The 12,232-nt window shown below is 56.3% G+C and overlaps 1 protein-coding gene across 2 annotated transcripts in view; it reads right to left on the bottom strand.

Annotated features, from left to right (window-relative positions):
* The window catches only part of FBXW11 (F-box and WD repeat domain containing 11), a 66,949-nt gene extending 65,200 nt beyond the window's left edge, over window positions 1–1,749 (bottom strand). The window contains exon 1 of one of the 2 annotated variants that reach the window (XM_082291340.1): window positions 1,660–1,749. In XM_082291340.1, the coding sequence (XP_082147466.1) occupies window positions 1,660–1,704 (45 nt within the window). In that variant the 5' untranslated portion in view covers window positions 1,705–1,749. The remainder of the gene's footprint in view (window positions 1–1,659) is intronic. The other variant, XM_082291341.1, reaches the window with a different exon arrangement.
* Window positions 1,750–12,232: the final 10,483 nt, after the last annotated feature.

Here is a 12,232-nt window from a genome sequence, read left to right as displayed (position 1 = left end):
CTAAGGTTAACAATAAATTCAACTACTAACTACATTTTACAGAGTACCATTTTCTGTTGGAAACTACAGAATTAATTGTTCATCTTATTAAATTTTTATATTTATCCATTTCTTGTGAAAGAGAGAAAAATTTCTTTCTTAAACCTCCTACTACATACTAAAACTCCTACTAACAGCACCGATATTTGCATGGATTAGCACATTTCCCAGCTCCAGCTGCAAGTGGAGGGACAACAATCACCAGCGAAAGTCCCACTTGCTTCCTCCTGATACAACCTGGCCCCAAAGAGGAGAGACTAAAATGGGAGAGCAAAAACACAAGCAGGAAAGTTGAGGGAGCCAAACCTTCCAGCCCCAAACGCTATTTGAGTGCCTCACAGAACCCAAAGCTGAGTGCCGGTGACTCCGTTCCACGGAGGAAAAAAGCCACCAGAGCACACTTTCCACCTCAGGAATTTAGGAGGCATCTCTGTGGGAGGCTGGTCCCCAGCCGGATCCCCGCAGAGCTGCCCCAGCCTTCCCCTCCCTGCTGCAGGGCACTGATGGCTCTGATGTCCCCCAGGGGAAGTGCGAGATCACAGCACGGGGGGAGGAGGCTCCCCATGAACAGCTTTTAAGGCCCTGCCCTCAGTGATCAGTAAAAATAATGAAAGGTACACAAAGGCTTTGTAGGTTCCCCCTTTTTCTTTTTCATTTCATTTCTGCTTTTTGAGACCAGATGGCACATTTAAAGAAAGTTCATATTTTCCGGATCAGGTAGTTTAGCAACAACTCCACTGGCTAAAAAACCCATTTAATGTCTCCACTGAACCCAGCTCACCCTCAGAGTGCCTTAAAGGGAAATTATTTGCATTTTGGCCCTCAGTTCTGGAGAACTGCATTAAATTGTGGATGTGAGAGCAAATTAAGCTTAGGAGAAAAAGCAAATATGCTTATAACAAATAAATTAGAAGATATTTACTGATTACTATTCTCTCTCAGCTCCTAACTTAATTTTATTCATGCCTAAAGGCAGAAAAACGAGGGGCCTCTGATATTTGCCTATAAAGATCTAATTTGCTTATATTAAAAAAAAAAAAAAAAGCCTCTTTCTACTGCTCCCATCTGGCTGCCTCTCCACTAACGCGAATTTAGCGGCGTAAGCGTTAATAAGGGGTATAACCAATACACCAATTAGGTCTCATTAGGTAATTCCGTGTGTGCTGGACCGGAGCTGCAGCACCGGTGCTGCCCCGGCCCGGAGCCCCGAGCCCCCCGGCGGGGTTGAATCCGCCCCCGGGAGCGCGGGAGGGTCTGGCCGGGCCGGGGCTGGAGCCGGAGCCCTCCCGCCTGGGGCATTTCGCTTTCGGTTCGTGCAGCGCGGCCGCGCCGCTCCGCGCCCCCGGCCCGGCCCTGCCTCCTGCGGGGGGTTAATTGTTGTTATTTATTTATTTTCAATGAAACGAAGGCGCTCGTGGCGCCCCGGGCGGGCCGCGGTGGAGGCGGGAGCGAGCGGATCCCACGGCGGGACAGCACGGCCGGCCCGGGGTCGAGCGCGGGCTCGCCACAGCCCCCGCAGCGGCGGCGCCGGACGGAGCGGGCCCGGCGCGCCGGCGGGGCCTGAGCCCGGGGGGGCGAGAGGGGGCGGGAGGGTGTGCGCACAGGCCGGGGGTGACTCACCATGAGCTCGATGGTCTTGTCCTCGATGACCGAGTCGGGCTCCATCGCGGCGGCCGCTCCGCTCCGCCCGCCCGCCCGGCCCGGCCCCGCCGCCGCCGCCCCGCGCCCGCCAGGCCCCGCCGCGGCCCGCCCGCCCCCGCCGCGCGCACGCGCAAACGCACGCGCGCTGCGCCCGCCGCGACGTCACGGCGCGCGCGGAAAGGGCGGGGCCCCGGTGCGCCCGGCCCCGCCCCCGGGGAGCCTCGCGCTGCCCATTGGGCGCGGGCGGCGCGCGGGGGGTGCCGGGAGCTGCGCGGGCCCGGTGGGGGGGGGGGGGGTTGGTGTGAGGGGAACGGGAACGGGAACGGGAACGGGAACGGGAACGGGAACGGGAACGGGAACGGGAATGGGAATGGGAGCGGGAGCGGGAACGGGAACGGGAACGGGAATGGGAATGGGGCCGGGGCCGGGAGCGGGAATGGGGCCGGGAGCGGGAAGCGGTGGGACGGCGGAGGCGTCCGGAGCCGCCGAGCTTCCTGTCCCGCGGTGCCGGGGACGAGGCGGCCTCGGGGGCTGGGAAAGGCCGAGGCGGGAGTTTGGTGCTGGATGGACGCTGGGAGATCGGAAGCCTGGAAGCGCCTTTGAGACTCCCCCCATCCGCTCCCTCCGTGGCTGGCACAGGATGCCCAGAGCAGCTGGGGCTGCCCCTGGATCCCTGGCAGTGTCCAAGGCCAGGCTGGACATTGGGGCTGGGAGCAGCCTGGCACAGTGGAAGGTGTCCCTGCCCGTGGCACGGTGCAATGAGATGGGCTTTAAGGTTCCTTCCAGCCCAAACCATTCTGGGATACATGGACTCACGAGATGGCTCTGTGTGTTGTACTGTTTATTTAATAAAGAGTTTTATTTAATAAATTCTAACCTGTGCCTTAGGTCTGGCTGACCCATCTGTGCTTTGAAGCCTGTGCCTGTTTCTGCTGGCTCTGCTCCTCCAGCTGCCCAGATGAGATGGAAATCCACCACATCCATGGATAAAATGGGATTTTTTTACCAAAATTTCCCTGACTGACAGCAGGCACAGCATCTAGAAAATAACTGATGGTCCTTGACAGGGAAAACTTCTGTCCAGGTTAGATGAAGACAGAAAGGGCAGAACACAAAAGCCTGTAAAGGAGATGTGCTGTGTTTGCAAGGAGACATGGAAACCCCTGGCCCAGGTGGTGGCATTTCCACATAGCTGACCTCAACCCTTGGCAAAGAGCAGCTTTTTCAGCCTTTAGGGTCTGGCTCCTGCTGGAAAACTCTGGTGTGGCCCCATCCTCCTGTGCCACTGCCACAGGGAGACAGCATCCAGAGCAGGTGACCAAGGACACTCAGGCTGCTCGCTGACCACGCAGCAGGGACCAAATGCAGCCGTAGGCACTGGAAATTGGAAGCAAAACTGCCCTAAGCAGCGTGGTGTGACAGCACAGCACTGGGCTTGCCATGAAAATGGACCTGGAGCTTCCTGCTGAGCGTCTTTTTCTGATACCTGTTCAAGTTTCTGCCAAATGGTGAAGAGATGGAGGATGAACAAATGGAAATGGCGCAAAGTCCTTTCTTATTGACAGCTCACCTGTTCCACAGGACGTTTGTGTCAGCAGAAATGTCCTTCATCCATTCAAAATTGCTTAGAACAATACCAGTCATGAGGTTTAAACCCTTTTTATAGCATTTAAAAGGCAAAGCAAGAGCTGCAAGTCTCCTTCCCCATCGAACACCTGCTGCTGCTCACAGCCTGGGGGTGACAATGTGATGTGCCCCAAAAGCTGCCCCATTTCCATTCGTGGGGACAAAGCCAACACCAAAGGTGCCACTACTCCAAAGTCCCTCTAAGCGGGGCCACAAAGCCCTGACCCACACAGGGATTGCCCACATCAGCGTGGGCTGTGCCCGCGCTGCCCCTCGCCCTGACACACTCCATTGCCATGGAAAATGCATCCTTTTCCTGTCAAACCTGGGCCCCCAGCTGGCAGCTGAGCTGGATCCTCCCCACCTTCCCATCACAACCCATAATGAAGGAGTCGCGGGTGGAATTATAGCCACGGTGTAACACCCCCACACAACGGTGCCACTGAGAAAGGCGGGACAAAATCCAGCTCCATTCTGCTGTCCCTGGGATCAGACATTGGCCCTGACAGCAACCAAGGCAGCAGATATTTGTTTAGGACACCAAAGTAAAAAATCAGCATGTCTCAGTCTAAATATACCCAAGGCAGGGATTTGCTGACAGCACAATGCTCCTGGTGCTTTCCAAAGCACAGCCTGGTGTTCTGACTATGGGAAGAATTCCCAGGGCAGAGGGAATGAAGAGAAAATGAAAAAGAGAAAAAAGGGGGAAAATTTCTTCCATTAATTTGTACAAAGAGTAAATCTGTGTTGCCATCCTGGCAGCTCCAAAGGTTCCTGCACCACACCAATGCATGCTGCACATCAGGATGGGTCTCAGTCTGGCAAGAGATGTCAGATGGAAATGGAGTTCCTGTAATCTGCTCTTAATGGTGTGGTAAAAGCGATTCCTATGATGTGAGAGAAAGAGAAGAACATAGAAATTAATTAAGGAAAGTATTATAAAAACATAAAATGTTTTGGCTTTAGTGTAGAACACCAAGGAAAGCAAGAGAGGGGATATCAATCCCTGTATCTGTAAATTAAAATTGTTTCTGAACATCTCACAACTTAAGGCCTCATGAGGACTGAGCAATGTGTCCAAGGCATAATAAGATGAAAAAACAGGTTTTGATAAATTTATTCTGAGATAGAAACTCACTGGGAAAGAGTCAGTCCTGGAGGAGCAGCTGAGGGAGCTGGGAAAGGGGCTCAGGCTGGAGCAAAGGAGGCTCAGGGGGGACCTTGTGGCTCTGCACAAGTCCCTGACAGGAGGGGGCAGCCAGGGGGGTCGGGCTCTGCTGGCAGGGAACAGGGACAGGAGGAGAGGGAACGGCCTCAGGCTGGGCCAGGGCAGGCTCAGGGTGGACAGCAGCAGGAATTTCCCCATGGAAAGGGAGCTCAGGCCTTGGCAGGGGCTGCCCAGGGAGGTTTGGAGTGCCCATCCCTGGAGGTGTCCGAGGAAGGGCTGGAGGTGGCACTCGGTGCTCTGGGCTGGGGACAAGGTGGGGACAGGCTGGACTTGATCTTGGAGGTCTTTTCCTTCCTAAGTGATTCCATGATTCAATATTCCCATGCCTACCTGGCTGCAGGAATTTGAGGAGCAGTCTCTGGGTGTGTGCCCTGCTCGGACAAGGCTGTGCCAGTCACTCCTCCCCGGGTGTGTGACAGATCTGTGACACACATCTGCACAGCAGGGACACAGCTGCTAATTAGTGCTAACGAGGCCCACTCAGGTGGAGGCACAGCAGGGCGGTGGGGCAGTTTCAGCCCAAGAGAACTTGCTCTGCCAGTTCTCCTGCGAGGATGAGGGGGAAGTGGAAGGGAAAATCCCAGCACCACTGACCTGGAGATATCTCCATGTTGTGCAACACGGCAAGGATTCCTTGAGGGTCATCTCAGCCTCCCTGTATCGAAGCAAAAGTCATCCTGTGCTTAGAAAAACCCTGGAAAACTTGTGGTGTGGTCTCAAGACTGGCACTGCCCTGGAAGCTGAGAGTTCCATGTTGCCATGGGCTCTGTGTCCCCATGTCCGCCTGGCCAGGGCCACTCCAGTGAGCTGGGGATGCTCCAGGATGCAGCCCCAACCCACCCCATGCCCCCCGGGCTGACTCCACTGGAACTCAGCCATCAGTTCAGTCCATGTTTTCTGTCTATTCATTGTCCCAGGCAAGGATCTGCTCCCTGACCCTCCCCATCTCCATTCCCACACAGGCAGCTCTGTGTCTCGCATGCCCTGGCACCACCACAGCCCATCTGGGGCAGGATCTTAGGGGTGACACCATTTGATTTGTCTCACTACATCTTTTCTAGATGATGAACTGAGCTATTTCTACACCTGTGTCCATTTCCTGCAATTTCTCTAGGCCTTGGATAGCCCATTGAAATCACCCCAGCAGCTCGTCCCTCATTCCAGGGCTGCCTTGGAGTGCTGAACACCCACAGGGTGAGGATAAGAGTGACTGGCCACAGGTGCCTCCCAGACAGGCTGCTCCAAACCCACAGCCCCGGTCCCACTGCTGATCCAGCAGGGCTGCAGGCAGGTAAAAAAATGGAAACAAAAGAGACAGACAGTGACAAAATGACACAGTCTGGGATTTGCTTGTGGGGCCGGTGAGAGTCAGCTGCTCAAATCCTCTGGCAGCTCGGTGGGGATCCATTTCCCAAATTTCAGACGCCTTCAGACAGCCCTGGGAACTGCATTATTTGGCGAATACACTGCAGAGCTGAGCCCTCAGCATTTAATTCCATTTACAGACCCAGGGATGAGGCAGAAGGGCTGTCAGAGTGGTTGGAGGCAGATTCCCCCAGGGCAGCGCTGGCTGTGAGAGCAGCACTGGAGCTCCCACGTGTGGTACAGGGCAGGGCTCCCCAGCCTGGAGAGGTGACATTGGGGCAGCTGGTGGCCTGCCAAGGGTAACACAACCTCCTGGAGCCAGTAATTGATTGGGAGGTGACAATAAAGCCATGGACACACTTGCTTTGCCCTTCAGCACTTCCACCCAGCCCAACACCCGGTGAGGGATGTGGAGCAGCTCAGCTCTCCCGTTATAAGAATTAACAAAAGCAATTCTCACACAGAGGCTTTGTGGGCAGAGAGGGATTAAACATCCCATTGGGTTGGGACTGAAAAGGAAACTCCCAGCCCTCTGGTTGGTTTTCATTGGAGTTTACTGCCAGGTTATTTTTTAGCACACACTGCAGCTGCCTGGACTTTGGAAAGGATTCATGCCCAGGACCAGGTTTGTGCAGTCTGGAGAAGCAGGGATGGACAGGAGATGTGATGGAACTTTTACTTGGCTGCACGTGGGGGGAAGTGCTCATGTGAGAGCCTGGCCATGAGGGTACACATGTGACAAGGACAGTTCTACCAGATACAATGGATAAACAGCCTTTGGTGGGTTGAGCTGGTGAGTGGTTCCGCATGGCTGTCCACGTCTGAGCATTCCTGGGAGTTTCCAGGAGCAGCGTGGGCAGCCACACAGGAGCCTTCAGGAGCCTTTCTACTGGATTACAACACCCTGGGCTGAAAGCAGCTCCTGGAGAAGAGCAGAGGGGGTCGTGAGGCCAGGTGAAGCTCCTGCCTGCAACCTGGGCACAGGGCCAGCCTGCCCTGGTGCTCGGGGGGCCCAGCTCCTTCCCAGCACAGCACAGGGCCCCACACAAGGGTGCTCAGAGCAGCCCCTCTGCCCCCAAACCCAGAGAAGTCCCAGAAAGGGCAGCCAGTCCCAGAGGAGAGGAGGTCAGTGCCCCTGTGAACGTGATGGGAACCACCCTCACAGCCAGGACATCCCCTCGGCCTGTGCCTGCCAGGTTTGGGAATGGGGCAGGTGACCACGGTGTCCACGGGCACAGACACCGTCCCCAGCCCCCTTTCTCCCAACATCCTCCCATGCTGGGCTGTCCTGGAGCCGGCCGAGCTTCCCTGGCAGCTGCACAGCGCAGACAAGCCCAGGGTCACCAGGGTCGTTCCAGGAGCCACTGCCCCTCTTACCTCACAGGCTGCAGAGCAGAGCAGCTCAGGGGTGACTGGAGATCCTGGGAGCCTGATTTGAAGGTTCCCCATCCCAAGTGAGTCCTGGAGTCCGAGCACAGGGAAGCAAAGTGGCAAAGCAGCCACCTGGGCCTCTCCAGGCACACGGCAGGGAACAGCCAGGCAGGGAAACTCAGCTGCGAGGGTCCCTTAGCCAGGGAGGAGGGGTTTGTGCCACTGTGGAAACCTGGTGGCCAAACAGGTGAAGCAGCTCCTCAGGAAACTCCTGCCCTGGCACTGAAAAGGAGAAACTGTGAGTTACCAACTGGTTTTGTCTCCCAGCTCTGGAGGTGGCTGGGAGAGTCCCACACATGGGACATTCACTCACCTGGACTTACAGAGTGTCCTCCAGCAGCTGCTGCCTCCCGTCCCGGCTGTCCAAGAGCTGCCACGGCCAGGGTGGGCCCTGCGGTGGCTCTGGGGAGAGCAGAGTTGCACACAGGGCACAGCCCCGGGGCTGCAGCTGCGGCAGAGCCGGCGGGGACACCTGGGGACACGGGGGAAGCGGGGAGAACTGACCCCGAAAGGAGCAGTGAGATGAGCAAGGAGCCCAGAGCCACCCCACCACAGCAGTGACCGTGGGACACGTGCACGGACGGGACAGGCAGGTGGCTGTGGCGGGGCTGTGGCTGTGGCGGGGCTGTGGCGGGGCTGTGGCTGTGGCGGGGCTGTGGCTGTGGCTGTGGCTGTGGCTGTGGCAGAGCTGTGACGGGGCTGTGGCTGTGGCTGTGGCGGGGCTGTGGCTGTGGCTGTGGCTGTGGCTGTGACGGGGCTGTGGCTGTGGCGGGGCTGTGGCTGTGGCTGTGGCTGTGGCTGTGACGGGGCTGTGACTGTGGCACGGCTGTGGCAGAGCTGTGACGGGGCTGTGGCGGGGCTGTGGCTGTGGCTGTGGCGGGGCTGTGGCGGGGCTGTGGCGGGGCTGTGGCTGTGGCGGGGCTGTGGCTGTGGCGGGGCTGTGGCTGTGGCACGGCTGTGGCAGAGCTGTGACGGGGCTGTGGCTGTGGCTGTGGCGGGGCTGCGGCGGGGCTGTGGCAGAGCTATGGCAGGGCTATGGCAGGACAGCAATGTCCGACCCCTCACAGCCCCTCCCGGCTCACCCATTCCCAGCTCAGCCCCGCAGCAGCTCCAGGTCACCTCCTCACCCCGCTCCTCAGCAGCAGCGAGGACCTGCCCTTTGATTTATTTAAGCACTGACAGCCATTCAGAAGTGTTGGAAGTGCAGTTTTTCACCACCAACTAAAAATAGCGGAGTGAGATTCCAGAGCTGCCCCAGCGCCGCGCCGGGCCCGGCTGCCCGGGACAATGGCATCTGCAGCCCACAAGCACCAGCAGCGCAGGCCGAGCTCCAGCTCCCGAAATAGCCACTCAGAAAGGGCAAATCCTGGCTTTAATTACAGCCAGACAAAAAGGAGCGTTTCAGAGGAGCATTATCAGAATATCTGAGCCCGCAGCACCAACTGGAAACCGAGCGGGGAACGCAGTGGGAGCGGGGTGGCCTCACCACACAGACACTCCAAATTTCAGGTATTCCCCAGGGGGTGAGGCACTCACAGCTGGAACATTCAGAAGAGCTGAAGCCTTTGGCACAAGGGAAAAAAAGCCTTCAGGCCAGCAGGAGCTGATGATCCACGACAAGAAGCCTCCAGCCCTGCATCCAAGCTTAGGCACACACAGGGATGGGCCCTCTGAACCTCTCCAGCATGCACAGAAGTAGCTCCATGGGACATCCTGGAAGTGACACTTTCTTTTTTTTCTCTCAATTCCAGATAATCAAGAATGGATCCCTTCTGGGGAAATAGTTATTTCCCAGCCCATAGTGGGTGCAAAGCCACCCATCCTGCCCAGCTTCCAACCCCAAACCTGCTGGAAGTGCCCAAACGTGGCCCCACCGAACTCTCTTCGCAATTCCAGCAGCAATCCCCTGTGCTGGAGGCAGTCGAGGCTCCTTGCCAGGTGATGCTCACCTTCACAGGGCAGGGAGAACCCACCTGATACTCTGCAATATTCACTGTGAAAAAAGGCACTTGTGGATACACAGCAACTGAGTGCACCTGGAACAAAAGCCAGGCTGTGGCAGAGCCTGTGAAAGGGACCCCTCAGTGACCTGATCCTGGCAGCTGAAAGGAAGAAAAGTTTCTCCACATCTCTCTCCAGGGGCCTCACCCTTCCATGGGCGAGGAGCTGCTGGGATAGTTCCAGGTGCCAGCAGCTCTGCAGGCTCCGGAGCGGAGCAGGCACTGAGGGGACCCAGCACATACAGCCACCCAGACACAGCTGTGTTCCCACTGAAACGTGAAGGGGAAGAGCCAGGAACCAGTCAGGATCCGTGAGGAAAGAGCAGCTTCCAAGCACGGCTGGCGTGGAGTATCTGACAGCGGAGGAGATCTCTGGGCATCCCTCCATGGCAGCCAGGCCTCGCTGCTCCTGCTTCCCCTGGAATGCACAGCTGGAAGGCAGAAACCAGCCTTGGTGCTGCTAGCAAAGGGTCAAATGAGAAATTTTTGGGGTTTTATTAAACAATGCATACCCACGTGCCTGGCTGCACCAAGTGGCGAGACTGCGGGGGCAGCAGCTTCCCCCCGACTGCACCAGCTGAAGAGATTATTTTTATATTTTTCATTTAGTGCTGAGCTCAGCTTGATGCCTTTACCTACACTGTGAGCTGGACAGCATCACTTTTCTGTACCTGGGTCACAGACAGCGTGAGATTTGTGCATCACTTTTGTGTCTGCTCCAGCAGAAAAGTCCCATCTCCAAAACTTGGGAATTCAGAGAACAGAGAACGAGCCAGGCTCTCCTGCCTGCCACAGCTGCAGATCAGAGACTGTGTGAGGCAGAGAGCACAAACTTGGAAGTCTGAGGTCCCAGGAATAACTCTGTGCAAGCCCAAGTGTGACAGCAACAGGCCAAGAACCTCACACCCAAATCCTGCTGTTCCCATGGAAGGTGGAGGCTCAGCCTCCGCCAGAGAACCTCAGCCAAGCAACACCCGCTGGGAGGGGATTTAAAACGTCCTTTAAAAGTCCTGCTATTAATGATGTCTCTCACAAATTGCCTGCCCAGCTGGGGGAGGAGGCAGGTGCTCCCTGGATAGCCATGGACACACAGGGGTTGGCCACAGGAGAAGGCAGAGAGGTCAGGGCAGATCCACGGAGCCAGGACACTTCTGTCCCTGTGGCCTCGCCCCAAAATCCAGAGTAGAAAAGGCTTCTTGAAAAAACACCCAGGGGTTCTGGGACTGTGGTATTGAGGGCAGGGTGCTGCTGCTGCAGGCTGTCCTTGCTCTGCCTCAGGTAACACTCACAGCACAGCTGCCTTTGGACTCTGGCTCTTGGATTTCTCCCTCCTTCTGAAGTCAGTTTCAAGCTCCAGCTTCAAAAAGCAACTGAGTGCGCTGGAGAAACACAGAATCATGGAATCACTGAGGTTGAAAAAGCCCTCCCAGACCACAGTCCAGCCTGTGCCCGATGCCCACCTTGTCCCCAGCCCAGAGCACCGAGTGCCACCTCCAGCCCTTCCTTGGACACCTCCAGGGATGGGCACTCCAAAGCTCCCTGGGCAGCCCCTGCCAAGGCCTGAGCACCCTTTCCATGGGGAAATTCCTGCTGCTGTCCACCCTGAGCCTGCCCTGGCCCAGCCTGAGGCCGTTCCCTCTCCTCCTGTCCCTGTTCCCTGCGAGCAGAGCCCGACCCCCCTGGCTGCCCCCTCCTGTCAGGGACTTGTGCAGAGCCACAAGGTCCCCCCTGAGCCTCCTTTGCTCCAGCCTGAGCCCCTTTCCCAGCTCCCTCAGCCTCTCCTGGGGCTCCAGCCCCTTCCCAGCTCCGTTCCCTGCCCTGGACACGCTCCAGTGCCTCAGTGTCCTTGTTGCAGTGAGGGGCCAGAACTGGACACAGGATTTGAGGTGGGGCCTCAGCAGGGCCAGCACAGGGGGAAACACATCCAGAAACACAAACCAAGCTGCAAAAGAGCTGCCTCCAACCTCCAGCCCTGAAGCTGGCACCGAGCTGAGAGCAAAAAGCTGGAGTTTCCTGGACTAAAGAAAACAAAGCAGGAGTCTGTACTATATTCTTAAATATGGTTTAATACTCTTCTCCATTTCTGTACATCACAACACCAAGATATCACTGCTTGGGATCTCTCTGCAGAGGCTATATAGTATGCGAAGGCCGGGATCTCCCACCCCCGTTGAGTGTGTTTGCTTGTGTAAGTGTAATACATATCAGTATATATTGATATACACATCAATATATAATGCAATATATATCACTGAAGAGAACACATTGATTAAAGAAATACAAAAATTTGGCATCATTTCCAAACTTAAATAGTAAAAATAAAAACTACAAAAAGGAGCTGCATACCCTAATGTATCATGTGAAACAACAAGCAGTATATTCAAAAATGTAAATTTACATCCAATTTTTGTGGTCTTGTCATGTCACATTAGACCCATTTACAATGGCAAAATCCAGAACATACTGCTGTGAGGGCCAGGGCTGTGCTCAGCCCTGAGCAGACCCAGCCCCACCTCCCGGGAGAGATTCCAGCTTGGATGTGAGGACGGCAGCAAAGCCGCCGGCCAGGTTAGGGACCAGGGGGACAAATGGTATTGCTCACAAGGACAGGAATTTTGGACCTCAAACAACAGTGTGGCAGAAATTTGAAGAGAAGCTCCCTCTGTTCAAGTGAACCAGGACAAGAGGCAAAGGTTTGCAGCTGGAACAGGAGCTGCTCCTGAGGGAAGCACCGGGAGCGACGCTGGGAGAGCCCCCAGGGAGGGAGCAGGACCTGAGCAGGACCGGAGCTGTGCCACTGCTCCCTTCGGGGCAGGACCTGGCCTGGTGCCACTGCCCCCTGGCCTGGACGGCCCCCTGACCCCCAGAGTGTCACCAGCAGGCTGGACACGCCCCAAGGATG

Source organism: Coloeus monedula, assembly GCF_965178545.1.
Source record: "Coloeus monedula genome assembly, chromosome: 15".
In the NCBI taxonomy this organism is placed as follows: domain Eukaryota; kingdom Metazoa; phylum Chordata; class Aves; order Passeriformes; family Corvidae; genus Coloeus; species Coloeus monedula.
The sequence above is the reverse complement of the archived record's forward strand: the minus strand, read 5'-3'. Positions and strand labels throughout refer to the sequence as shown.